At 45.2% G+C, this 26185-nt stretch overlaps 1 protein-coding gene across 1 annotated transcript in view; it reads right to left on the bottom strand.

Annotated features, from left to right (window-relative positions):
- PAPPA (pregnancy-associated plasma protein A, pappalysin 1) overlaps window positions 1-26185 on the bottom strand; it is a gene marked incomplete at its 5' end in the record, with an annotated part of 124314 nt that overhangs the window by 41337 nt on the left and 56792 nt on the right. Inside the window, 3 exons of the mRNA XM_010023942.1 lie at window positions 6903-7116; window positions 10723-10858; window positions 11281-11394. Coding sequence (XP_010022244.1) covers window positions 6903-7116; window positions 10723-10858; window positions 11281-11394 — 464 coding nt within the window. The remainder of the gene's footprint in view (window positions 1-6902; window positions 7117-10722; window positions 10859-11280; window positions 11395-26185) is intronic.

Genomic DNA, 26185 nt, shown 5'->3' with positions numbered 1-26185 from the left:
TGTCCCTACATGTCCCAGTTACACCTACCCATGAAGGCTGTCACTTTGCTCCCTTCTGTTTTTCAGATGGTGAGGCTGTAATATGAGTTCCTCCCGTGCCAGGGATCCAGTGATGAGGAAGTTGACTCATTGAGGAAAAAAAGCAAGGACTACTGCCAAGCCATTCTCAGAAGCACATATTGCGAACCTTGACTGCCCATTGCAAAACTCCCGCAAAATCTGAAAACCTTTCTGCACTAAAGTTGGAAAAATAAAATAATAGCAGACCTATTTAATTTAATACTGATGTGAATCAATGTGCTACACATTGATGTAGCACTGAATTCAGCCTTGAATGGCTTCAGAGGGAAGGATGAGCCTAAGAAAACCTTTGCAATTTGCACAAAGGGAGATCTGGAGCAACGTCACCACAGTCAGTGGCATTGCTTTTCATTGCCATCAATGTAAAGGAGAAAAAGAAACTGGTTTTTTGAGTTCATATCAGGACAGCAGATGAGCAAGCCTGGTCTTAAAAGTCCTACAGAACTGAAACGCCACAGACAAAGGCATTAAGAAACACTTATTGTGATGTTCTTCTCTCTGTTTACAAGTCCCCTTGTGGTCTTCTTAAATGGCCAGGGAACATTTTTAGCCACCCCCTCCAGGCTCCAGATTATGCCTTGGTTAGCAGATCATCTGGGCAGCTCTCTCTGTCTGTAACTCTATATGAATGACTTCAGTGACAAACAATACAACCATTCACTTTTTGTAAAAAAACAACCACTGCCACCAAATGGTTCCAATTTAAATACTTCTGGTTCTCTAGCTACTGGTTCCAATTTGGTATCAGCTACTGTCAGCTGTAAATCCCAATGAATTTTGAAGTCACGATCTTGAATTGAGTTCTGCAAATGCAGAATTACGAAGAAGAAATGAGTATCTCCAAGTAGGAAGTTTAGACAATGAACCCATCACATCCATATTGCAGAATTGTGGGTTACAGAAGCTCGTGCATGGGTACTGCCATTTAAGAGTGGTTAATCATCACATGCTCCAGAAGCTATGCATTCCTCAGGAAAGAAACAATATAGAGATCTGAGAATGAAATCACTTCTACTTTAACTCATGTTGATGCCTGGCATGGGGCAGCTTATCTTATTTTCTTGCAATCAGAATTGGGTGACTTCATCGAAACTGCCTATTTCAAATCACCCCTGATCTATCCTAACTTCCTAAATGCCACTGGGAATTGATTCCCAGCATATGATCTGGTCTGGATGAAAGCATTGCAAGGGACCCAAGGACCACTCTAATGATTTACTGATACATATGTAATGAACAAGTATTGGTGCCTGGGATGTTCCTTGACAGAGTTTATTTTATGAGGTTCACTCAGGACTCACCTATTCCTGTTCTTGCCCTGGTAGTGTATGATTGCCTAAAGAAATATTTTCACACAAAGGTGAGTGCAAGGAGCAGTGGATTTCTTGCATCCATTCCACTGCCTGCAGCATGTTACAAATACAGATCAAGGCAGAGGGTTTCCATGATGTAAAAAACCCTGAACTGAGTTAGCTTCACATGTAGGCTAAGGTTCTGAGCCAGTTCTTACTTTATCCAAATCCATTCTGCCTATCCCTAATCTAAATGAGCTCAGTCATTAGCCTTTAAATCTTTATTTCTCTGTGCCAATATTGGCTTTAATTCAGCAAGGCACTTAAATATGTGCTTAACTTCAAAAGCACAGTTAAGTCCCACTGATAGATTTGACTACAAGGGGATGTAAGCAAATAGCTAAAGGCTTTGCTAAATTGGGGTCTTAGTGACACAATCCTAGAAACATTTGTATTTTAACATGTTTATAGAGAATTATAACAATTAAGTGGAACTCTTCCTTCCTCACATAAAAACAAGCCAGGACTTCCTCTTTCGAAAAGCTTGCAGCAGCCAAACTTTCTTTTCCTAACCCTGGGGTCAAGCACTTTTCCAAGAACTCATCTTAACACAGAGCCCTAATTGTTTGTTTCCTTCATGATGAGTATATATGCATAGGTGAGCATAAAAGCTGATAGCATATACTTGTTACAAGAAAAGCCACACCATTATCTATTGTACACAGGAAAGATTTCCTCTTTGCTCAGGCCAGGCCAGCCTGGGCTGCAGATCTGAGGCATACCTTGGCTTTGTTCTATGCCACCGTACATACAACTCACACATGTGTAACCTTCAGATGGTTTTTCTAACAGATTTATCCTTAAAATGTGTTTGTCTTTTCCTCTGTAGAGATTTCTCTAAAGGCAAGAGCAGGTTCTCTCTCTAGTCCAAACATATATGCAGCATTTTGAAAAGCAAAGGCTGCTAGCCACAGTCCTTGTTGTAGAAATGAAAGAAGTCTGAACTGCAAAGGGGGCAATGAATTTATCTTCCTCAGTCTTCAGCTAAAACTCACTGGTCCCCTTGTACTAACACAAAACCTCAAAGAACATCTACCTGAATCCTTGGGGCTGGATGGGGTTGGTGGACCTGATGCTGACTGTGCCATTGGAAGGAGGATCAAGCACTTTTTAGGGGTTTGCCTTCAAATTTGGTCCATGGGAGTGACCAAAAGAGTGGCGATAGTCCCTTCTATGGTCACTCCAGTGATCTCACAGCAGTAACATTGGGCCTGGCTCTGACAGTGATCACAGAAAAACCCTAATTCAAATTTATAGGATTAAGAATGAGCATAAACCCAGAGATTTACAGAAAACACTCGATCCAACACCAGGTAAACTGTGAGGAAAAGAGAGGCAAAAGCCAGCATGTCCCCACCATCGGACCAACAACATTCTCTCTGGGGACTGGCTCTGCCTTCAGCCTCCCTGCACCCTGCTATGGGCCATATTGAAGTGATAAAGCTTTCAAAGCCCCTTCACCCTGCCAGCCTGGGAACAGGACTGTGTGCCTGGGTGTTAGCAGTCCTAAAGATCTCCCTGCCAGAGTCTGTCCAGGCAAACAAAGAGAACACATCGCCTTCCACTTTAATAAAAGCCAAATGATGCCATTTGCCAATTACCAAAATGGGGCGAAGGTTAAAAAGCCCATTGAATTATAACACATGTCACGGACCAAAGCTTCTATGATTAACAGTTCTGTGAGAAATTCATTAATTTCACCAGGAGCAAGCTGACAGAGATTGCGCTTAATGACAGAACACAGGGCAGGGGAAAGGCAGCGGAATCAGGAAAGAGAAAGCTGCATTAATTCACCAAAAAAACCCCAGAGATGAGGAAACCCTTCCCCCCCCTCTTTATAAAATGCAAAAAGAAAAATAACCAGAGTTACAAAGGGTGGTTGCATTTGTTCCGCTGCTGAAGATTTATCTTCATCATTTCTTGTTGAGAAAGCTGACAGCGGGAGAGAACAAGACAAAGAGAAGAGCTGGAGTGGGCTACATCTCCCTGGGGCTTGTTTGGGGCAGCAAAGGGTGAAGCATGAATGATGGCCCTCCATTGAGGCCAGGGTGAGGGCAGGCGATGGCATGTTGGCCAAGAGTGGGTCTTGGTCTACAGTGATGGTGCCCCCAAGCTATCAAGTGCCCAGATGTGCATGCTTAGGGAGGAAGGTAAACCCCAACTCTCCCCTGCAGAAGCAATCCTGCAGTGATAACAGTGAGTTCATGCCAAGATTTAACCAAAGGAAAGGAAAATCTTTTTGCTACACTAACTAGAAAGCAAAACGAGCTGCACAGTGTGGGACATACACACTGGAGGGCTATGGTCAGCCAGAGCCTGCTCCAGGGGCCGGAAGCTTTATCTTCACTATGAACATGGAATTAATGGTGGATTAGAAAGCTGGAAACTCCTGAAATCCACAACTGTGATTTGGGAAAACCTGGGTTTTCACAACTTCCCCCTGCAGTTTCCAGGAGAAGTATGTGGTGAACACAGCAGGGAAATGCCAGCCAGGGAAAGCAGCACTTCACAAGAACTGCCTTGCAGGGATGGGACCCCCCAGCTGATGTTTCCTACGCGGTGAATAGGACAAAAACCTGATTTCTGAGGAACTGCTGTGAAAGGCAGCCCCAATGCACCAGCCTTCCTTGCTGCCCGAGTGACTGAGGGGAGGGAACTTATACCTCTGCTTCTACACACCCAATTTCACCCTGCACTCCATGAGGCTAAATAGGAAATAGTAAAAGTGTAATTCCAGCTATGAAGTGCAAGAGAAGAACTAACGGGGCCATTATATCTAAGGATGCAACGTGAAAATAAAGCGTGTCAGTTTTGCAGCACATCTCCAGCAGTGAGGTAAACTTCTGCTGAAAACAAGAAAGAGCCTGTGGTCAGCTGCAGGAAAATAACCCAATAATGGGGAAAATACAGCTGGAAAGTAGAGTTTTGTTGGGGTTTTTTATTCAAACCCTCTATAAATGTCTTCAGAAGGATGGAATGGATTTTCAAAAGAGATAACAATGACTGAGGACAACCACCTATAAAATAACTTTTGCATTTAAGCTCCTTTTTCTCCTCTAAAATACTAACTGTAATACTTATTTTAAGAAAGAAGAATGAGCACAAGTTTTATTTTCAGTTATTAAGTTGTCACTAACCCATGGGAGCGACCCGTTCAGCCTCAAAATAAAGCTGTGTTAACTCTTAAGGGCTGATATATTTCTTTTCCCTCACTTTTAAAACCTGCACCCTTGCCTCGAAGTGTCTGTATGTGGCTATAAATCCTTTCCAACCAAAATAATTCTCCTTGAAGAGGGAGAAATAATATTTCTAGTAGAGAAAAGCCAAAAAGCAGGAAAAACATCCATGTTGACCTAAGGAAAATGAAAGAGGTAAAATCGATGCTTACTTATGGGAAGAAAAGATCCTTTTAAAATTCAACATCTTAAAAGTCATATTAGGCAACAGCAACCACTGGGGAAAGGGCAGAAGGGAAGGCTGGGACTGCACTCAAAGGGAGTCTGATGGGGAGACCATGAGCAAAGGAGGCAGAAAACCCACATCCAGCTTCTGAACTGGTTAAGAATAAATTAAACAAAATCCCTCTTTCTAAGTTCTTCCTGGATGGGGAAAAATTGCAAAGGAAAGAGATGGGAGGTGACAGCAAAGGCGTTACCTATTTCCTGGCTGCACAACTTTTTCCCTACATCTTGGATACCTGAACTGCTTAAGAGCTTCTTGTACAGAACAGAGCATATATGATCACCTAAAATGATTCCATCACAAGGCAAATTGGAGATTTTACACTATAGCACTGTCATCAATTGAAGAAATCCCCCTGATTCCAGTTGGCTTTGGATCAGGGCTTTATTTCAGAGAGTTTCTAATTCCTGGACTCACCTGGAAAACTTTATGATCAATCCAGCGTTATAACCTGCAAGACCTAAAATGTTCCTTTGAAGGAGCGAGGCTCTGAGGGGTGGTTTTTGAGAGCAAAGGGGCTGAGAGGGTTCAATGCATCCCAAAAACAAAACAAGGGCAATGAAAAACATCAGGAAGAAAAAGCAGAGGCAAAGGGGGGGGTGATTCTTCTTCAAAAGGTTCCTAAAGGTTAGTGTGGGTTAGTGTGCTGGGCTGCAGAGGCTCACTGAAGCTTTGCCTTAGGGGAATGCATTTCTTATTAAGGAAATAACTTTCTAAACACAGAGCACTTCTAATTTCATAAGTGAACAAATGGTTCAATTCCTACTGAACACTTGAGAGGGAGGAATGTGGTCTTGCACTTCAGCCCTCTGGAGCAGCCAGGTGCTTCTCACCATCTCCTTCCAGTGGGTCTTTCCTGCTCTCGCACTGGGATTTGGCCAAACTTCCACAAGTTGGGCTTCTCCTCTGGAACACGATCCTGCTGTCTTTGGGCCTCTGAATTTATACAACCTATTGCACAGAATGATCAGCCTCCTCGAATCTAGGTCAGAACGCACTGACTGGATTGATTTAACTATAGATATACTCTTCTTTTAGGGTTTTTTAATTTTGTTTTCCTTTCTCTCTCCCCTTTTTCTCCCCCTCCTGCCTTTCCTGGAATAAAAGCAGGTCTTAAACCCAAGCCAGAACATTATCAAAAAGCCTGACCACTTGCTTTGGAGGGCTGAGCAGAGGTTTGCTGGGATATGCAACGTGCTTTACTATTGCTGCTGCTATGGTGTGACGCCTGCTCACAACTTTGAATGGACAAAGGACCACAAAGAAAAAAAAAAGATTCTTTCAGGAGTTTTGCTAAATTCTCTCCTCTTCTTTTCACAGCCTCGCTGAAAGGCTTCATGAAGCTGCCTCACCAGAGGCCACGAAAGGTCACAATCTCTGTGGGATGCTGTAAAGCAGAGACTGAGAGGGGTTGGTGGTGATCTATTGATGTGTCTGTAATAACAACAAGAATAAAACGGTAGCCATAAACCTTTCATCCTGGGGGGTCCCACAGAGCTTTTCAGTATGTGGGATGGATCCGGAGAGGTTCTGAGGGCCCTTCCCCAGCCGTAAAAGCACCACGAATGCTGGTGGCCGAGCACCCGCTGTATGGGGCCGAGCACCTCACCCGATCCATCCCTGCCAGGGCACAAGCATCACTTCGTCTCTGGGCCACCGCTCCCGTGGGAGGCCCCCGCAGCACTTCAGCAGCACAAAGCGGTTTAGATTGAAGCCCGTGCGTGCGAGTGGTGAGAACGATGCTGTGATGGGGAATGTATGGAGAGTTAACTGGCCCCAATTCCAAGCTTGGGATAAAGGAGGGAGGAGAAAGGAAGAGGAAATAATTCACTAACAGTATCCCATGCGGGTTAAATGTCCCATCCATCCTGATCAATGAGAACACAGCCGGGTTTTTAGCAGGCACACAAAAGGGTCAGCAGGGTTCAGCTCCTGTGCCCCTCCTGCCTCCTCCTAACCTGCGGTGCAGGCGGTGTGGGGCAGGGGAAAGCTCACTGACAGGCTCACCTCTGCTCTGCTGGGCTGTAGGTCTGTCCTCGCTGGCAGCTGCTGATGGTGATGGGGTCGAAGTTGTGGAAGGAACGCAGGGCCACCCCAGAGATGGCCACAAACTGGGAGCTGAAGCTAATGAGGACAGTCTGGGTGTGATAAAAAGGGTGACTGAGGTCATGGATGACGGGGATAATCAGGGGATTGTTCCTGCAGCTCAGGACGTGGACACCTGCCAGAGGAGAGACAAGATCAGAGGAAGGGTCAGGCTTAACACAATCGCTTCCCAGAGCTGTGGGCACTTCAGAAGCATTTCACCCATAGGAATGGCCCTATAGAGCTGAAAAGTTATGGTAAGCTGCCTGGAGGGGCTTCCCAAATGGCTCTGGAGAGCTTAGCAGGGAAGTATATCCCTCCAGACAGCTGAAGAAAGGATGCCATTCTCTCTGCCAAGTGAGGCAGGCTCTCAGAGCAGTTTCTTTAGACCACAGCTCCATTTCTATTGTGCTCTGTTAAACCAGGAGCAACCATCATGGAGGAAGCGGAGTCGCACTCTTGTAAAACCAATCCTGAGAGGACAGTTGGAGGCTTTATACCATGCATCAAATGGTGCCAGCAGGCTGAGCGGCTTCTTGCACCATGGGCAGGGCACCAATGGCCTGCTTGTAGCTGTGTATGTCATTAGCACTCAAAACTTCTTTAGCATGAGCTCTACACTAAGTGTGCTCAGTTTTGATTTGTTTGATGGTTTTCATCCTTAGGGTATCGTGCTTTTTGCTAAAAAAGGAAAAGATGGTCCTGGAGAGAGACACGAGGGTGATAAACCCATTGAGGACTTTACATGTGATCTCATTTGAGAAGAAAATAATGGTTTCTTAGGAAAACCCAAGTCTCTCAAGAGGTTGAGTTGCAGAGAAGCACCAGAGAAGTGACAAGGAGACTTTGTGATCCCTTTTCTTCAGCAGAGAAGGCACCTAGTGATAGTTGGGAAGAAATCCCTACCTTCAAGTAGAGGCAACTTGAATTCAAACAGGCTGAATCCATCTCAGGGGTATCTCAAAGGACAGACAGCAGTTGTCTGGCCTCAAGATTCATTAATTAAGATTCAGTGCCTGATGGCTGCCTGCACAGCCCTGCCTCCACAGCTCCATGGCATCACTCCGAGGATCAGCTTGGCTCCAGCTCCCTCCACTTCACTGGAGCTCCCAGCAACGCCTTTGGCCCAGGCCCTTTGGCTTCCCAGCTACACTTATGAATGTGAAAAGAAACTAAATTCTATTTGCATGTTTAACTGGCTCAGGGGTTTCTATTATTATTATTATTAATTTTTTCCAGTTCACGTTTCTTGACTCGAAAAGGAAGGAATAAAAAAGTTTTCATTTTTCTCCTTAGAAAGTGATTTCCTGTGAATTAAGACAGACTTTGACCACTCTCTTTAAAGATCCATCTCCCACCCTCTACTTTAAAAATATCTTCCTGTAATAAAAGAAAAAAAAAAAAATAGAATAAAAAAGCAAACCTCTTTTTGTTTTGGTCTCTACCTGACCCTGAAATAACCTCCCTGTCTGCTTGCCTCCCACAGGCTTTTTGATATCAGCTCCTTGTGGAACGGCGCACGTTTCTCACTTACAAACAGGTGCAGTTAATACTCGAAATCCCAGGTTCCCAAATTCCTTGGAAGTTTCTGTCTTCTCTGATGGGAAGCCAAGAAAGACCTTATGGTATGAGGCTGTTTATTCACTTCACTTTCATTCCTCACACTCAGGTGGTGTCCACAACAAAACAGACCCTCAGAGGCTGTGCTGCAGTTGTTGGTGCTTTCTAATCCCAACAAGGTGAACAGAGGCTGCAGGTCAGGTTCATTTAGTTGACCTACCTTCATTAGCAAAATCCACTCAGGATATATAGGTGCCATGGAGTTAGAGCTGCCTCCATGCTTGCCGCTGTTTCTGTAGCTCTATACCCACCTATTCAGGGCTGAACAACTCTTGCAAGCACCCAGCAGATGAACCTCGTTGTCCACAATGGCTCTGAACTAACAGCACTGAGGTCTTTGGCACCCCAAACTCTCCATCTCCTACAAGACTCTGAAGAAGCTTCTCATTATTTTCTGGTACAAACTTGCTTTGATGAAGGTGGGAAACTGCACTTGTGGATAGACCCTGTTTTGCTCATAGCAGTGTCTCCAGCACTCTGAGGACTGATGAGGCTTTAAATTATTACAAGTTCTTTTTGGATGTGCTTTTAGTTTGCCACTAACTTCTGCTTAAGGCTGGCAGGCTGGCTGACTGTCTGCAGTCAATCCTGCACCCAGGGCATGCCAAGGTTTGCATCTCAGCTGCAGTTTCTAGCTCACCACCATGACAATTCCGACACATCAGACAATATCCAGGAAAAGGACTTAATGCCACAGCCAGAACTCAGACAAAACAGTGATTGAGAGTTCTGTTTGGGTGAGAAGTGCTGGGTAGCCTACCTACACCTCTCCTCTGCTCCAGACCAGCCTCTGGGAAAGGTCAGAGGGGCTTTTCCATGGTGAAGGCAGCATTTCAGCTGTGAAGATCTCCAGGCGCCAGGCTGAGCATTGCCAAACTCATGTTGCAACTTCATTGAGGATTTCAAAACCTAACCCTCCGTTTCCTCTTTGCTCCTCTTTCTGGTTCTCTTTCTCTCACAAGGTGTCTGCCTGTCTCCATAAAACGTCGCATTAAGTGTTTGTTGGCACACTTGTGTCGCCAGCTTTTATTTTTCGAAGGGAAATAGCTATGTGCCACTGTTCCGTGAAAGGAGGAGGAGGACGAGACTAATCCAGGGGCTCTGGCAAACTGTGATCTCTATCCTGACTCAACCTGCACAACTTGCAGTGAATGTCAGTTCACCACCACATATATTTTCTATCTTTTCCGCCATACCCCGCCCTGGATAGTCATCCATAACTGTCACTTGTGTGCGTCCCTTCTTCTCATCACTAGCAGGAAGTTCATTTGAGTTTCAGCTTGTCAAAATTGCCAAGTTATGGTAAAACAGAAAGCTGAGAATGAGGGGTTATGTTTCCTTAAAAACCTGTCAAAGTGTCATGGCCAGTTTTCTTCCCAGTGGAAAAAAGGGCAGGCAACAGCTGGAAAAGGATTTGCAAGTCCTGCCCTGACTTGGAGTTGGGAGCTATGGTGAGCTCCTTGGTCCTGGAGCTTTAACGTATCGAGAATCAATTCACCTGACACAACTTTCCCAGGTTCAGGGACCTGTACCCAGGGGTAGAGACAAAAATGGTCTATCCTGGCACTTTAGCACAAGTGGCAGGTCCACAGGCACTACCAGGCACATCTTGAGGCCATGCAAGGAGGCTGCAAGGGCCCTGGTGTTAAACCTTCATCAGACCTTAAATACTTCACATGAAAAATTTTGGCCATTAGAAAGCTGTGGAAGCCTCCTGCAAGCAGGAGTAGAGATCCACCGACTACGCCTGGTGATACAGAAGTATTTGCTGCAGCAGCTGGTGCAGGTCCCTCACTCGCTGCTACCAGAAGTTCATCTGCATCACTGCCAATGCCTCTACAGGGAGATGCTGTGTGTAAAGCATTGAAATAGTGCTTATTTTAATGACTAAAGAGGAACTTCACTTAGTGAACCCAGAATGAACAGGTATGGAGAAATGTTTGTATAAAATGATGCCACGTTTTCAACAAACTCTCGTGGAATTCAGGGCCTGGAGCATTAAGCAATTACTCTTTTGTCTGATCCTGGAAACACTGTGCAGAAGTATCAGTCAGTTTGTGAACAGGGATAGCAGCAGATTAAGCAAGCAATAAAGAAGGAGTTTAATTAAATACAGTCTTACCAAGATCATGGCTTTGCTCTTTGGTGTCAAACAGCTGCACACCGATGGTCTCCTGCTTCTGATCCAGGTAATAGGTCCCATCAGTGACCAGGTGAACTAGGACTGCTGCAGCTACCATAGGCTGGGAAAAAAAAGCCTGGGAAAACAAAAGCCCCACAAAGGCTGAGGTGCAGAACTGTGGTGAGCTTAAAAAAAATCCCAAAAGTCAGTCCAGGACTTGTAATAGAACAATTTCCAACACAATTCCCATCCTGGGTCACACAGAAACCTTCACTTCCAATCTCTCCTACACAAACTAGATGATAAACCCAAGTCAAACAGCCCTGCACCTGGAGTCTGTACCCTCAGAAACTCAATAGCCTCATCCCAGGAGGGGACTTCCCCACCAACTCTCTAGACAGTGCTCAAAGACTTTGTTTTGCTCTTATGCACTAACTGTAGTCCAAAGAAAGGAGCAGCTTGGCTCTGGGAAGGCTGTCCCATGCTATTTTGCCTGTTGGAGAAACTTTGTAAAGGCAGGCAAAGAGGAGACATCTGAATGACATGTGTACTTCTTACCTTCAGCCAGAAAACGGTCTGTGCCATGTGGGAATACTGGAAGTTGGCCGTGCAGGGATACCAGGCATACTGAGAGACACCATCATTCAGGTCAATCACCTTAGTTCGACACGTCTGTGGGAGAAAAGAAAAACACGAAAACAGATGTAGATGACAGTAAGAAAGGGTTATGATGTTTAAAGCCCAGGTGCACTGCTAGAATCAAATAACACATAATAATGATGTTTCTAAATGTCATGAGATTATTCAAAAGTTAAGTTTTCAGGGTTTCCACCTCAATAAGAAAAATTAAAACATCAAAAAGGAGCTAAAGACTCACAGCAGCTTGATGGAAGCCAACAGTTGTCTCTTAACTTGGTACAAGGTCTTTGACAGCACTCAGAACAACTTTGCTCTCACCCAAATGGAACACGACTCTTCCCACTGGAGTCAAAGTGATGATCACTTCTGAACACACTAACTCTCAACACACACTGCCTGCAGATGCTCTCCACAGTACTCAAGCAGTGCCCTATTTAAACCTGCATGTTACCCCAGGGAAGCCACAGATGGCCATGTAAACTGGGAAGCAAGTGTAGCCAGGAAAGTCCTGTGTCTACAACCCAATTTAAGCAGAAGTAGTTTCTTGTTTTGTCAACTAGTTTGTGCAAGTGGAATCACCTTCTTCCTACGCCTAGAACACCTTCCATGGCAGGCAGCAGTGACATAAGCAAACTGCTCTCTTCAGTAGAAAACAAGTAGATGAATCCCAAATGCTGGCATGGATGAAAAGCTCAAAGAAAATGCCAGAATCTAAGTATCAGAGAGCCTCATGGTGCCACCATTATGTAAGATGTGCAAATGAAGCTGCAAGAAATGGTAGGATTTACCCTGAAAACACACTGCACAGTGAAGCTGCTTCAGAAAAACATGCATGACCATTGCCTCATTTCTTCCAGCAAACATGAAGAAGGAAACATCTACCATGCAAAAGGCTACAACTGCATTGGAAGGATGCTTTCAAGTCTTGGAGCATCTGAAGCGTACCTGTTAAGATTCACAACACTCTGGTGAACTCAGTGACTCACTTCCTTGTGGTCACACAGTCTAGTGGCAATAGAGCTAAGAATGTAACCCAAGAGGCCAAAGCACCTCCAGCAGCTGAGCTGGCCACAGGACAGCCAGGGACTGATCACCTGTGCTCGGTGCTAACTGGAGCTATGTTCTCCTGGGGACATTACTAGATTTCTTTCCAGAACCAGAGCCTGAGCTGAGCATCAGGTGGTGATGTGCTGTCAGTAAAGCTGTTCCCATAAGCAATTCCCCTGATTATTAAAACAAAAAGAAAACCCTGAAATGAAATAAGAGAATTAACTGAGATGTTTTAACCATTCAAAATCCTGTGCCCACTCAGGTGTTCTGCATGGAACTGCCCTCTTGGTCCTGCAGGCAAAGTCCAGGCTATGCAAAGAAATCCTGGGATGTCTGGGAATGAGAAACCAGATTGGTTAGAAGTGAGGTAATCACCTCTATAATCTGAGTCCCTCAAGATCCAGCACAGAGGAATCTATGGGCAAAACATAAATCAGCTTTAATGGGCTGGAAGAAGATTTTGAGTTTATTTATTTTTTGAAACAACTGGGACCAAGCTTCATTGAGGCTAGCCAGTGGATAGTGTTACATTTTACAGCAGAGCAAGGCTTTACATAAACTATCTTTGGCATTTGAAATCCAGGCCAGCAATTCGACATGTACCATTTCGCAATTCTCCCTCCTTGCATTTTCAGCAGCCTGTCTCTTGTTGGGAGCATGGTTTTTATTTTCATACCTCTCCAGCTAGGGAATTTATCTTACCCACATCTGCAATTTATATGGTCAGAGAGCTTTTTGACATGAACAAAGGTCTCATTACTTTTATATGATTTTGTTCTTATTCTTACATCTCCTCCTGCTTTCTCTGTCCAAAAAGGTGGTTGAAAGAAACAAAAGTACTGATGTTTGGTGTATTTTAAGTGCCACTTAATGGATGAGTGAAAACCTGTATTAAGAAATCACCCAGACCTTCACCAAAAGTTTGACTCAAACCCAAAATAAACCCCTGCTGAGGGGGGGCTGGAAATCTCTGATAACTTTTAAATGCTTTGTTTGATTTGTGTGCATGTGTGAACCCGAGCACGAATCTTAAGAACACATAAAGAGCCTGTGTTTGAGACACATGCAGCTGAGGTGTGCAGCATCCGACGACTCCTCTGCTTTGAGCAGGTTAGATAAGCATCCTCCTGCTGAGGCTGCTCCATCACTACTCAGACAAATGATTCAAAGTGGTACCAGGGTAAAAAGTTCTTTTAGGAGAAGAGTATTGATTGAGAAGTGTGGGAAAAGTCTAACAGACATGACATGAAGTGTGGCTCTTCTATACTGCCTGCTGTCTACTAAACCCAGCTAATGGCCAAAAAGCTCTTTAAGATTTTGTAATAACAATTTGCTTGGATAAATCCACCACCTACAGACTCCACCACCTCAACAGGCTCTCAGACACATGGTAAACACATCCCCTTCTCAATTCTATCCAGTTATCGAGTGTCACGCCGCAACTGCAAAGTCTCATTTGCTGGGAGAGTCTTTCACACCTCTGCTTTTAAGGTGCCCCTAGAAGATGGCATGAGAGTGAAGGCACTTATTACTGCAGTACCACCACCTTTAAGATGGTAGTGGAAGTTCCAGTGGCCTGGAAGACAGAGCATCATCTCTCCTCAGGGCTACGAGTTCCTAGAAATTCATGCTTATGAGAAATAAATCATTTTCTAACATCCTCCAGTTTGTTGCAGTGATGCAGAACAGCAGCTGAAGCACCTGACAGCTGTGAAGGGAAGAAGGAATAGATGTGCTTTTCACTTCAGGGTGTTACCAAACACTAAAGTATTTGCTTTGAAGGATGACAGCATCACGCACGACTCAAAACTTCACTCACTGGGGCTTATCCAGGTTCTCAGACCCACACACCAACTGAGGATCCACAGGAGCTTTAGTATCTGCTCCAAAGTATGCAGGGACTATTTGTGTCTACTTACTGGGAGCCCATGTCATACCCGTCCCTAGGAAGCTGCTTTCAATTAAAGGAGCTGATGTCTGTTCCTCTTGGAGGTTCTAATCCAGCTCGTCTCCCACCCACACGTTTTGTACACAAACATCGAGAGACAGAATGAACAAGGCCAAGGAGCACTGTGGGATCTTCCCACAAGAGGGAATGCCTGGAGGATTCCCTTTGACTGATTTATACAACCTCTTGTCAATCACAGGGACAACATGTTCTTCAAACCGCCTCTCCTGTTTTCCTTCTCTTACTCCAGGGGACCAAGGAATGTGTCAGCAGAAAGGGAAAAGTGATATATTGGGAGCACTTAGTTCATTGCCACATCTAAAATGCATTTACTATTGCAATCAACTCAATTTCCTCATAACGTTTTCCTTCAAAGTAATACGGGAAAATTTGCTGAAGAGCAAATTTTGGAAGGCACCCTTGTGAATGATTCCCAGACATCCCATGGCTTCAGGCAGTTGTTGTGTTGATGGGCTCCATTGGACTAGGTCTCAACCTGACTGAGCCCAGTGCATGGCCTCATTACAACCTTTTGGGTAGCACTTGGCTTCTCCAAGCCTGAGGCACCCCTTTCTGTAAGACACACATGTACCTTCAGGGTGAAAGCCACTAACCACAAAAAGGTGCTCAGATGTTAAAAAGAGAAGGGACAAACAAGCACACAGATGTGTGAAGGGTGTATCTCCCTGTAGGAGTGGGTTAAATACAGAGATGACATCCCACCCTGTCCTTCCCATTGAGCAAGCACAGCCAGACGCCACAGGCTTTGCAGACACTGGTGGTTCTTGTTTCTCACATTGTAACATCAAAATAATTCTACTTGCATACAGGCAAAGCTGCTGTTTGAGCAAGGATGCTGCCCTAAGCTCTGGCATACAGCTGACGTCGTGGTTGGAGTGGACGTGCCTGTCTGCATCCCCACGGGCACCTCTAAACAGAGGAACTCTCCACTGTGCACATCTGTCTCCTCACAAAATCCCATCTGTTGTCCCATGGTGGGGCTTCCTCCAGACCACCTCTTCAAGCTAAGTATGGCTGTGAAGGGCCATAGCCACCACTTGTGCATCAGACACTGGAGAGCAACCTCCTTCTGGGGACGAAGGGTGGAGGTGGTTACTATGCCCCAAGCTGCTGCCATTTCTTCACTGAGACAGGCAATGCTGCAGTTGATCAACAGGTCTATACCCTGTCCCATTTGCAAAACAGCAACCACAGAACAAGCAGGAGCAGGACAGGCTGGCAAACCCTATTGTACCATCTCTTTATGGAGCACTTAGCATCCTGAGTGAAGTTGTACAAGTGCATGGAAAAGCTCATGGACTGATAGGAAATCCACAGAGGCACAAGCAACATACTCTATTGTTTGAAGATCCGGCTAAAGAACAGATTTCAACCATAATACTGAAACCTAATTAATCTCCAATTTTTAGCTGACTGCTCTGCAGAATGTTATTTATATTTAACTCAACACATGCCAGAGAATCCCAACCATGACATAAGCAGCGTTTTAACACATCTCTTACAGATGAAAACTTTCTCCATTGCCAGACAAGGGGGCTGGCAGTCACCCAGACCTTTTCTTCTTAAATATGTTATTGTTTTTGCAGACCTAAGGTTAAGCTTACCCAAGGATGGGAAAATGTGGTGCAGTTGCTAAATATCAGAAAGGTTCCTGCTTGTTTATTGCCCACTATTATAAGGCAGCTTGACTGCCACATGGACACCACCCAGTTTGCCGACTGCAGCACAGACCTCCAATCTGTTCTGAAAGCTGTTGCACTGTTCTTCTCATTTAGGCTGGGAATTGGGTTGGAGTTACAGAGAAATTAAATTGCCCACATTTGTGAGCACCGAACCATTAAAAAGGCCACCACTTGGGTTTCTGCAATCACCTCAAAAATCAGCCAATTTCTAGGACCATTTCAAACCTCAGGAGCCCACAGAGCTCAGATGGAAACTGTACACACAGCCTTACTCAAGGGACATCAGGAATTTTGCTCTGGGTTTTCATTTAGGTTCTGGTCTGAAATGTTTTAGGACTAGTCTCTTTTATTAGTGTTCTGGATTTGTCCCATCAGAAGGTTTGAGTCAACTCTTGTCTGTCCAACTATGAAAGTCAGCACTGGGTCATTCAAGGTTGGCCTCTAAGATTTAAAAAAAAGCATTAAAAGTTACTTTTTCCAAACTGGTACGTATATTACATTTTTATATGCACTAACAATGAGCTTAAAATACCCTGTTGTAAAAAAAATAAAACAAAAACCCAAACCCAAGTCTGTGATTCAGCAGCACAGATTATAAGCGTTAGCTGATGAGAGAAAGCTGCGTCCTCCCTCTTTCATCAGCCTTCTTACCTTCTCATCTGCTGCTTCTTCCTCAGCAGCAGCAGCTTTCTCTTATCTCTGATGCTCATGAACAGCAGCTCCTCCTCTAAACCTCTCCTTGTCCTCTGTGTCTGATAACGCAGGTTTACTAAGTTTTGTGCTCTTTGTCTGCTTTTGCCTGTTTTCACTGGGGTACTTAAAAGGTCTGATGGCAAAAGATGAAAACCTGCAGCATGTCCTGCTCCAGGACAAAGGCAGGCAGGTAGGTGAGCAACAGAAAAGCTTTATCAACTGGAAGTTGATAAAACTCCTGGGGTAACACACTGATGCTATATTACTCCCAGATTCAGCTGGCTCAGAAGTAAGAGGAAATCTCATCTGTCAGTCTTACCCGTGTAATGAAGAATAGTATTTGGCTGTGGGATTGGGAAGCAGATTACATCTTCTAAGTAAAGCCTATTGCCAGTTGCTATGTCCAGCCTCAGCACAGCCACTTCCCCTTTGAATGTGCAGCAGCCGAGGGTGTCTGGACCTTGCAGACTTAGTATTCAATAGCATGTTACTCCAGCTTCCTTAGCGCAGAGCCTCAGCTTTCAGCTGAAGGCCTGGATGGATTTTTTAGTAATTGGAAAGTGACCTTTATGTGTATGAAAACACTGCAGCCAATGTGACATGGCATCGATAGTTTGTTTGCAATGTGACATGATGATAAATTCCTCTGCTTCACAACAGAAATGATAGTGTTCGTTTCCAAAGGGAAATTTCCTTGGGTAGACTTTTGGATGTAACACAGGGCTGTGATTCAGAAATGAGTGGGAGACGCAAAGGCTATTCTGTTTTGTCACAGAAGTTGGTTTAGTTTCAGGAAAGGGAATAGGAGCTACAGGGATTTCCATTAGATGATGGCCCAGATTGCATGTGTATTCAATGTGTGTTATTAACTTTAGCTTTCTCAAAAAATGCAGTTATTTCAATTCCAAAGAGTCTGCACGAACAATACATTTCAATTCTTAAATCATGCAGACCTGCATTCTTTGAGCTTTCCTTTGAATAACTGTTATCTCCAGATTCAAAGCAAACTTCATTTAAAACTGGTGAGTTCAAATAGAAATCACATAAAACCATAAACTTCACATGCTATACCTGAAAAAATCATAAATCCCTTCTGACTGGCCCTATCCCAAACCCACATCGGCTTTGACATCCAGCCAGGTGCAATCAAAATATCTAGGATGCTAGCTGGACCTGTGGAAAAAACAGTGTGGAGTTGTGATTTTTTACAACAAAACCCTAAACCAGATGATTTTTGCATGGCTCAAAGGATCACCCCAAAGACATAAGTTGAGCCAGGGCCAGAAACTACAGAATAAGAGTGAGAAAAAGAAAAAATAATTGCGCTATTCAGATTTAATAATCGACTTTTACACAAGCTCACAAGTAAACACCAGCATTTAGAGCTCGTAAGTGCAATTTGTACCTGCTTCTTTTGCATTCCATAATGCACACTGAAAGGATGTGAAATCAAGCAATAGCTCAAATGGAACAGCGATGCAGAATACAGCCTCATATGAATGAAGCACATGAAAGTATAACTGAGCAATTTGCCAGGTGCTCCTGTTTTTTCCTATCAGATATTTGCTGTTTCTTCAACACAGCAGCAGACTTAAAGATGCTGCTCTTAAACAACCCCCCCAGCACTGCTGGGATCTCACCTAGGAGGCATAATTCTTCGTATTAGCCCTGAATTACATTCTGCTATATGTTCAAATTCACAGATACATCTACTACTAGAAATAGCAGCCAAATGCAACCCACTAGACAGACAGCAGAAAGAAACAGCACCCAAACAAGACCTTATACTTTCTGTTTTCAAACACCAGCCTCATTAAACCTAAAAAGACATTTTCAATCTGCAGCAGAAGCTCCTGTCTACAACTTCCACACTGCTGCTCACAAAGTGTGAAGGCATTATAGACTGATAAGTGCTTTAACAGACTCTATATCCATCCACTGGAGAGCAAGGTTAAACAAACACGGTAGCCAGAACATTATTGTTGGCTGCACGCTCAGGTTCCCAAACTGCCCATCTCTAACTGGAACCAGTTAGGTTCACTGCAGCAGAGCTTGCCTAGAACTGCAGAGCAAGGCTGGCCAGGGGTGCTGCAGTGAGGGAAAACAATCCCATCCCATAAACTTTTACACTGATGAGAGCAAAAGCCTTGCTGTTTCTTTTTCTTTCTCTTTGACTGGAACGTTACAGTTGGGAGCAGCTGGCACCCAAAATTGAACTGTCAAAGGCAGGATCTTAAACGTATTTTTATTATTCTATTAGTGGATCCAACTGAGGCATCCCTGCCCATGGTAGGGGAGTGGAACTAGATGATCTTAAGGTCCTTTTCCAACCCAAACCATTCTATGATTCTCTGATTCACTGGAGTTTTGCTGGTCTAGCACTCCTGCAAGTCAAAGCAGATTGGGCTTGTTACAATCCACTTGGTAACATCCCTTCCTTCCTTCCCAAAGCTGGTGCTATAAATTTCCTTGGATGAAGAAAACACACAGCTAGTGAGAGAAAGCAACAACAACAAATCCTTAAGGAACTTCAGCTCAACCAGGAGTTCTCCATCAGATCAACACAGTGGCTGAGGTGGACAAAGATGCTTAGAAGTACTTGGGTAACATTTCTGATATGAGTCACGAAAAGGAAAAGAAAAATAAAGCCTCATTTTGTCAGCTATCAAGGAGGAAAGAACCACAATTCTTTCATTCCCAGCACAGTAGGAATAGACCCTGAACACCCTCATACCTAACCCACCTCCTCTGGACTGCCCCAAGTGTACACAGGGCATAGCAGCATCTTCCAAGAGATGTGAGGACAACGCAGGTGCTACCACAAGCAATGAAGATGGCTCATGAAGCTTCTCCTGTGGTGGAGGCAAACAGCCATGCAGTGGTTAATGTCAGCTCTGACCACATGATCACATTCACGAAAGGTCAAAAGAGTGATTTTTCATTTAAAAACATCTGTGTGTTTAAAGAACAAAACTTTCTCATGTGCAGAAAACCAGGGGTTTCCAGCGCTTTTATTTCCAGAGTTAAAGTCATGCTTTTCAGCTTTGTTTAGGGTTATGGACCATGTAAACATGCTGTGTAAACCACACGCAACCCTCAGCACACAGCGATTCCACATGCAAGTCTGATTGGGGGTGCAAATCTCTCTCCCCCTGGCTCCTCTTCCCCCTCTGAGCTGCTCAGCTTCCCACAGCACACTCCCAGCGAGCCAGCCAGACACCCGGTTGCTGTCCTTCCCTATATGAAGACGTACACATGCCTCTAATCCTAAGGGTATAACTCTGCTTTGGGCTGTCAACAGGCCTTAATTGGATACATCCAGGGAGATGATGCATTGGGAAGAGGCCCTGAATTTAATAGCAAGAGGGAAGGCTGTGGCAGGGCTCCCAGGGAGAGCGGGGGGAGCATGGAGGAGAGCTACCATGTGCTGTCCAGGGAGCTGCTGACAATGACACCTCAGCAAGCAAAGCCTTGGGGTTTCCATCCAACTTCTCAGCCCTACGTCAGTGTGTGCTAATTAAGATTGGAGCACGACAAGGGACTCTTCATCAGGGACTGTAGGGATAGGACAAGGAGGAATGGGTTCAAACTGGAAAGGGGGAGGTTTAAGTTAGATATAAGGAAACTCTTCCCTGTGAGGGTGCTGAGGTGCTGGCACAGGGTGCCCAGAGAAGCTGTGGCTGCCCCATCCCTGGCAGTGTTCAAGACCAGGTTGGACACAGGGGCTTGGAGCAACCTGCTCTAGTGGAAGGTGTCCCTGCCCGTGGCAGGGGGTTGGAACTGGATGAGATTCAAGGTCAATTCAAACCCAAACCAGTCTGTTAGTCTATGATCAAACCCTGTAGCTTGTTTTCCTTTATACCTGAAGGCACTCATTGTGGCTGGTATGCAAATCAGAAGGTTCCCCCTTGCTTCACTGTTTTTTTTCCCCCTGAAACTGTAGAATAACAAAACCACTGCCACACAAATACCTCTGAAAGAGTTGGACCATCCAGGCATAGTCCATAGAGCAGCAGACAGTTGCTCCCTCCAGCCAATATACATCACTACCCAAGCAAAGGTTTGGCTGGAGGTGTCTGGGGAAGCCTGTCACTTCCCTCTGACCTCCAAACAGCCCTGGTTGCTCTTGATAAACCTCAAACTCCAACAAATTAAGCTAAAAGACCACTTGGAGCATTTCATCCTTGATGTCCCAGGCTAGTAGGGGAGTTCACAAAAACTCCCAGCTGCTCCCAAAAGAAGTTACTGAGGGGATTAAACTACAAGCATCATCTCTGAGAGAAAGCTCAGAGCTCCTTCAGCCTCATTGCCTCCCAGGAGCAGGCTCTGGGAGGACAGACTGGGAGCAGAGCGGATGGAGAAACTTACAGCTGCTGAAGCTTGGACTCTCCCACAAGAAACCACCCTTGCAGGGAAGCTTCTGCCTAAGAGCTCATTTCAACCTCCCCTCTGGCAGGTTAAAGCCATTCACGCCATCGTCCAAAGCTCCTCTCCAGGTTTCTGGGAGCCCCTTTAGGCACTGGAGCTGCTCTAAGGTCTCCCTTTAAGGAGCCTTCTCTTCTCCAGGCTGACCCAGCTCAGCTCTCTCTGCCTGGCTCCATAAGATAGGTGCAGGAAGAGCATGTTTACCCTGTGCTTCAGCTTCTCTCTGAAAAGAGACTTGTCTTCTCTGAGAGCAATGATGCAAGGGTTAATTATGAAAAAACAAGAAAATGAAATCCATTGCCCAAAGTGCTGAGCATAAGGACTTTGGTCCAATGATGAAAATGGCTCAGCAGATCTTGATGTTCTCCAGAAATGAGGGCTCCTCCCAGAGAGGAGGAACATGCACAGACAGATAACAGCACTGATCATGCAAATAACCATTTCCTGGCATGAATTACAGTTCACAGACGGACCCTGAGGCTACGGTGGAAACCCAGGCCCAGTGGAGGCTTCTGCTGATAGCAGAGGGAGCTGGGCCCATTTAACAGACAGGTGAATCATGTCTTCTTATCAGATTCACCACCGAAATGACCTCAGAGGAAACAGTGATACTGCAGCTTTACAGGCAGTATTTCCCAAGCTGAGCACGGATTTGGGGTTCCTCAACAGTTACGGCTCCAGGTAAGGCTCCGGCATCACAGAATGGTTTGGGTTGGAAGGAACCTTAAAGCTCCTCCAGTTCCAACCCCCTGCCGCGGGCAGGGACACCTTCCACTAGAGCAGGTTGCTCCAAGCCCCTGTGTCCAATCTGGCCTTGAACACTGCCAGGGATGAGGCAGCCACAGCTTCTTGGACACCATGTGCCAGCGCCTCAGCACTCTCACAGGGAAGATAGCTTGTGGATATTCATCTCTTGACAACCCCATCACAAACAACCCACAGTTCAAGAGAGATTTAGAGCTGCTCAAAAGTTTATCCAAATGGTCCCAATTTTGTTCTTTTCCTTCTTTCTTTTTAAAGCATACACTTATTTGCAGGTGGGGGCAGAGGGACTGACTCAACAGGCCTTCAGGATAGTGGTGGGTAAGCACCATCCCTCCCAAACCCATGCCTTTGAGAGCCATATCAAGATGAACCCCCTAAAATTCTTTGGCATTCAAAATAGAAGGTCTTTTATGACAAAGAAGTCTAAAATGCCTCTGGGACTCTGAGAGAGCAGTGTAGACAATCCTGCACTTAAAAGAAAAAATAAATTCTCTGCTCCTGGCATGAGAAAGTTTACTTTCAGCTTAAAGAAATGATCGTGTGGTTTTGGGGATGGCATTCCATTCTGCCGAAGAACAGCACCCTGCCTGCTTCTGTATCTGTGGCTTTGTAGCTACATTACAATCCTGGAGAGCTCTGTTTACATATTTTACATGTTTTCTTGTGCAGAACATGAAACCAAATTACATAGTAAAGGCCATTATGGCTTTGCTCTTGCACCCTTTTCCATCCCCTCCTTCCGATCACTTGTTTTAATTCTATCCAAAATAATCGACTGGATATTTTGAACAGCGCTTGACTGATGGGCAATGCTTCAGGCAGGTTTCTGTACTGTAGCACAGGGGAAATCATGCAAAAGCTGGTGAAGCTACATGCCAGGGGGGGTAGGGAGAAGATAGCCAGGGCTGGGGGTGGGATGAGAAATGCCAAGAACCCTTCATGCATGAACAAAGCAGACGTGTCGATGCATTTATGCAAGAATCAGTCTGCTCTGAATGGAGAGGGACCCAAGACAAACAACCCGGATGGGATGCAGGAGAGCTATCCCACGCTCACGCTGGACATGCTCTGCATCTAAAGGCTCGTGAGCAGCAGCAGCAGACAGAGAGACTGGCAGGTTGAGGGGTAAGGGCCGAGGAGGGGGGTCTCCTTTCATGCTAACAAGCACCGCCGCTGTCGTGGGGTCCGGCTTTCAGCTCCCTGATGCCGGGGGGGGGTCCAAGCTGTTTTCTATTACCATGTGTAATCACGGTGGGTGGCTGGGTGTACAGCAAATATGATCATAAAGTGCTACATTACTTCTTAAAGAAGCACATAATCCTTATTATTATCCAAGACAATATTCCTTTCTTGCCTTTCTTCTCACTTCTAGCAACAGCAAATGGCATGGAATTCTGCTCTCATTTTGTTAGTGCTAAATGTCTCCTGGTCCTAGGAAGACGGGACCAATTTCCGGCATCTGAGGATTTTTGGTTTGACCTTCATCTCTTCAAAGGTCAGATTGAACCTCTCTGAGAGTACTGATGGCTGCTTTGCGCTCTGCATCATCCTTTGTTTCTTTTATCTATTTTCTCTACAGTACACAAAGGGAACACAGTGTACCAGCCCCTGGTACTCACTGTTCCGTTTCCCTTAGATGACTTGCATATGTGCTCTTGAAAAATTATTCTAAAAACTAAGGGGGGAGGGGAGTGGAAAGAAGAAAATATCCCTTGAGTGTTTGGCAAAATTGCTTGGAATCTCCTCTGACATCTCATTGTGTTCTCTCTGTCCTCCCCTTACACAAATCAGCCAGAGGCTACGACATCAGCCATGGGGTCTGCTGGTTTACTACTGCCAGGAGCAGAGGAACGCTGGAAAACGTGGGAATGGAGGAGAACGGAGGGAGGGAATCACTCTTTGTCCTAGCAGGGTGCAGGCTGCCAGGTGATGGGCAGCATCTCCTTTTCCCCAGCCAGCTCTGCGTTGAATTTAAGGGTAACGCTCTTTCCCAGCCATCTCTCTGCAGCTGAGTCTTTTTCAAGCCAGCCTACCTAGAAATCCCATTTTATTGTGCTTCAGAGGCCTCCCTGGAACACTCAGATCATTCCTGAGCAGGAACCATGGCACTGATGTTACACGCATCTTTGCAGCATCCCTCACCTTGGTGTGGACCCTTCACATGGGCTACCTCCTCCAATGAGGCAAAGCAACAACTCAAACACACAAATGAGGACCAGTGGAGTTCCTTTGGCAGAAGGATTGAAAAACGCATCTTTCCCAGCTAGACAGGTGGGAAACAAGGTTTCCAGCCATTAAAACAAGGAGTTGGCGGGACAGTTTTCCAGTCTTTTTGTACTGGGAATGAACAGCCAAACTGTTTGGCTAAAGACCGATTAATTCACAAACGGGATGATGTGAGGTGGCTGACAGAGCTAAAATGCAGATTTAATGACCCCGAACCACTTCCATGTCTCTGCTTCCAGACAGTGACTCTCAGTAGGCCCTGAATAGTTTTCTTTTTATCCAAGATATGAACATTTCCCTTTCAAGACTTCCTGAACTTCCTACTCTTGGGGAGGTCTAGGCTCAGTAATGCCCAATGCCTGCAACAGCTCTGAAGGATATTGAAGTTTAATCCTCAAACAGGAGCTTTACCTTTCTGTGCTCCAGTTTCCACATCTATTAAACGGAACAGAAACCAAGCAGTGTGGCTATGATAAGGCTTAATTAATCCCTGTACATTGAAAAATATCATCACTTAAGCCAAGGAAGGAGCATTCCAGCCTAAATTTGCCTGATGGTCAGGGCCAGGCTCATGATGCAACTCTCCAGCCTTCAGGCAAAAGACCAAATTGGCTGGTCTGCAGTATCCGGGGAAAGGCTGAGATAAAGATGAAGTGTTGGAGCTCCCTTTGGACCCCAACTTTAGACTTGGAGGCTCTGTAACCTAAGCTGAAGCCTTGTGGTGGATCAGCCAGTCCTGGAAATGAGCTCAGATGCATACAGCAAACCTACATTCCTCTTGCAACACCCTGTGCACAGTGTCCAGTTCATGTTTTTCCAGAACTAGCCTCTGATCACTCATGGTTCCTCTATTAATGGTTTTTCTTTGTGGGATTCTGCCCTCATCCTCCAGAGATTAGCGGTTCAAAGCCTGGCTCGGCTATAAATAACAAAGACATTTGCAAAGCAAATCATCTTATTAAAAATGGGGATTCTTCTATCCCTCCAACCACAACAAACCTCTTACCGTTGAAGAGCAACAGGACTTGGCTGTGAACTGGGAAGTTCAAAAAGGGCCACTTGCAGAGCCAACAGGCTTCTCAGCAAGATCACCCCAAAGGAAAGGAATGGCTTCTCCATTAAAAGTTGCAGGTTTCCTCTCTTCCCACTCCTGTTCAAGATTACTCTATTTGTTTGCTTTGCTGCACCTTTGAGGGATTATCTTCAGTGTTATATTTATTAGACAGAATAAAACTGTGTGGCAGAGATCGCCTTTCTCTTCAATTTTCTTACAGCATTTTCTTACCACTCTTGGAGCCCTTGATCTACCATGTTGTTTCTTCTAGTACTCAGAATATTCCTGTGCTCCTGTCTCCTTTTGTGGGCAATTTCAGGCATACTGCAATTCTAGATATCTTTCTGCTGATGATGGAAAGATAGGTTCGTGGCAGTGAGTCTGGATGAGTGCAGTTGTGGGAACTGCAATAGGGGCAGGAGGGGGCCTCTGTTTGTGGGAAAGATGTAATAAGAATCCTCTTCCACAACTTGTTACTCCATAGCAGTCCCTGTGGGGTACCCAGATGAGAACAGGGTGTGTTCAGCAGTCCGGGAACAAAAATGAATCCCAGGATCTGTGTGTGCCCAGCAGCCTTGGGAAAGCGTCTCCTTTTGGTTAGCTGTGCCTGGGCTGTGTGGTTTTTCCATACACAGGAAACCCAAGCTCAAACAATGGCACACGGAGAAAGAAAATAAACTTATATATATACATATAGGGTTACTTGGTCTAAACAACTTCCCACAACTAGGAGGAAATGCAACGGAAGACACAGTTACTGGGGGACTGGCCCTCTAAATCACCAACAAACACCCCCCTAACTTCCAAGTCTTGAGCATACGTTGCTGTGACAGGAGGAACAAGATCAACAATAAGCCACCTAAACATCTGTTATTATAATAGCCCAAAGGGAAACTGCAGATCAATCAGTTCTCCAAAAGCATGAGTGCCACCAGCAAGATGGAAGGAAAGCCAGCATCT

The sequence above is a fragment of the Nestor notabilis genome, unplaced genomic scaffold (genome assembly GCF_000696875.1).
Source record: "Nestor notabilis isolate BGI_N333 unplaced genomic scaffold, ASM69687v1 scaffold7311, whole genome shotgun sequence".
NCBI classification, from domain to species: Eukaryota; Metazoa; Chordata; class Aves; order Psittaciformes; family Psittacidae; genus Nestor; species Nestor notabilis.
Note: the sequence above shows the minus strand (reverse complement) of the source record. Positions and strands in the feature narration are given on the sequence as shown.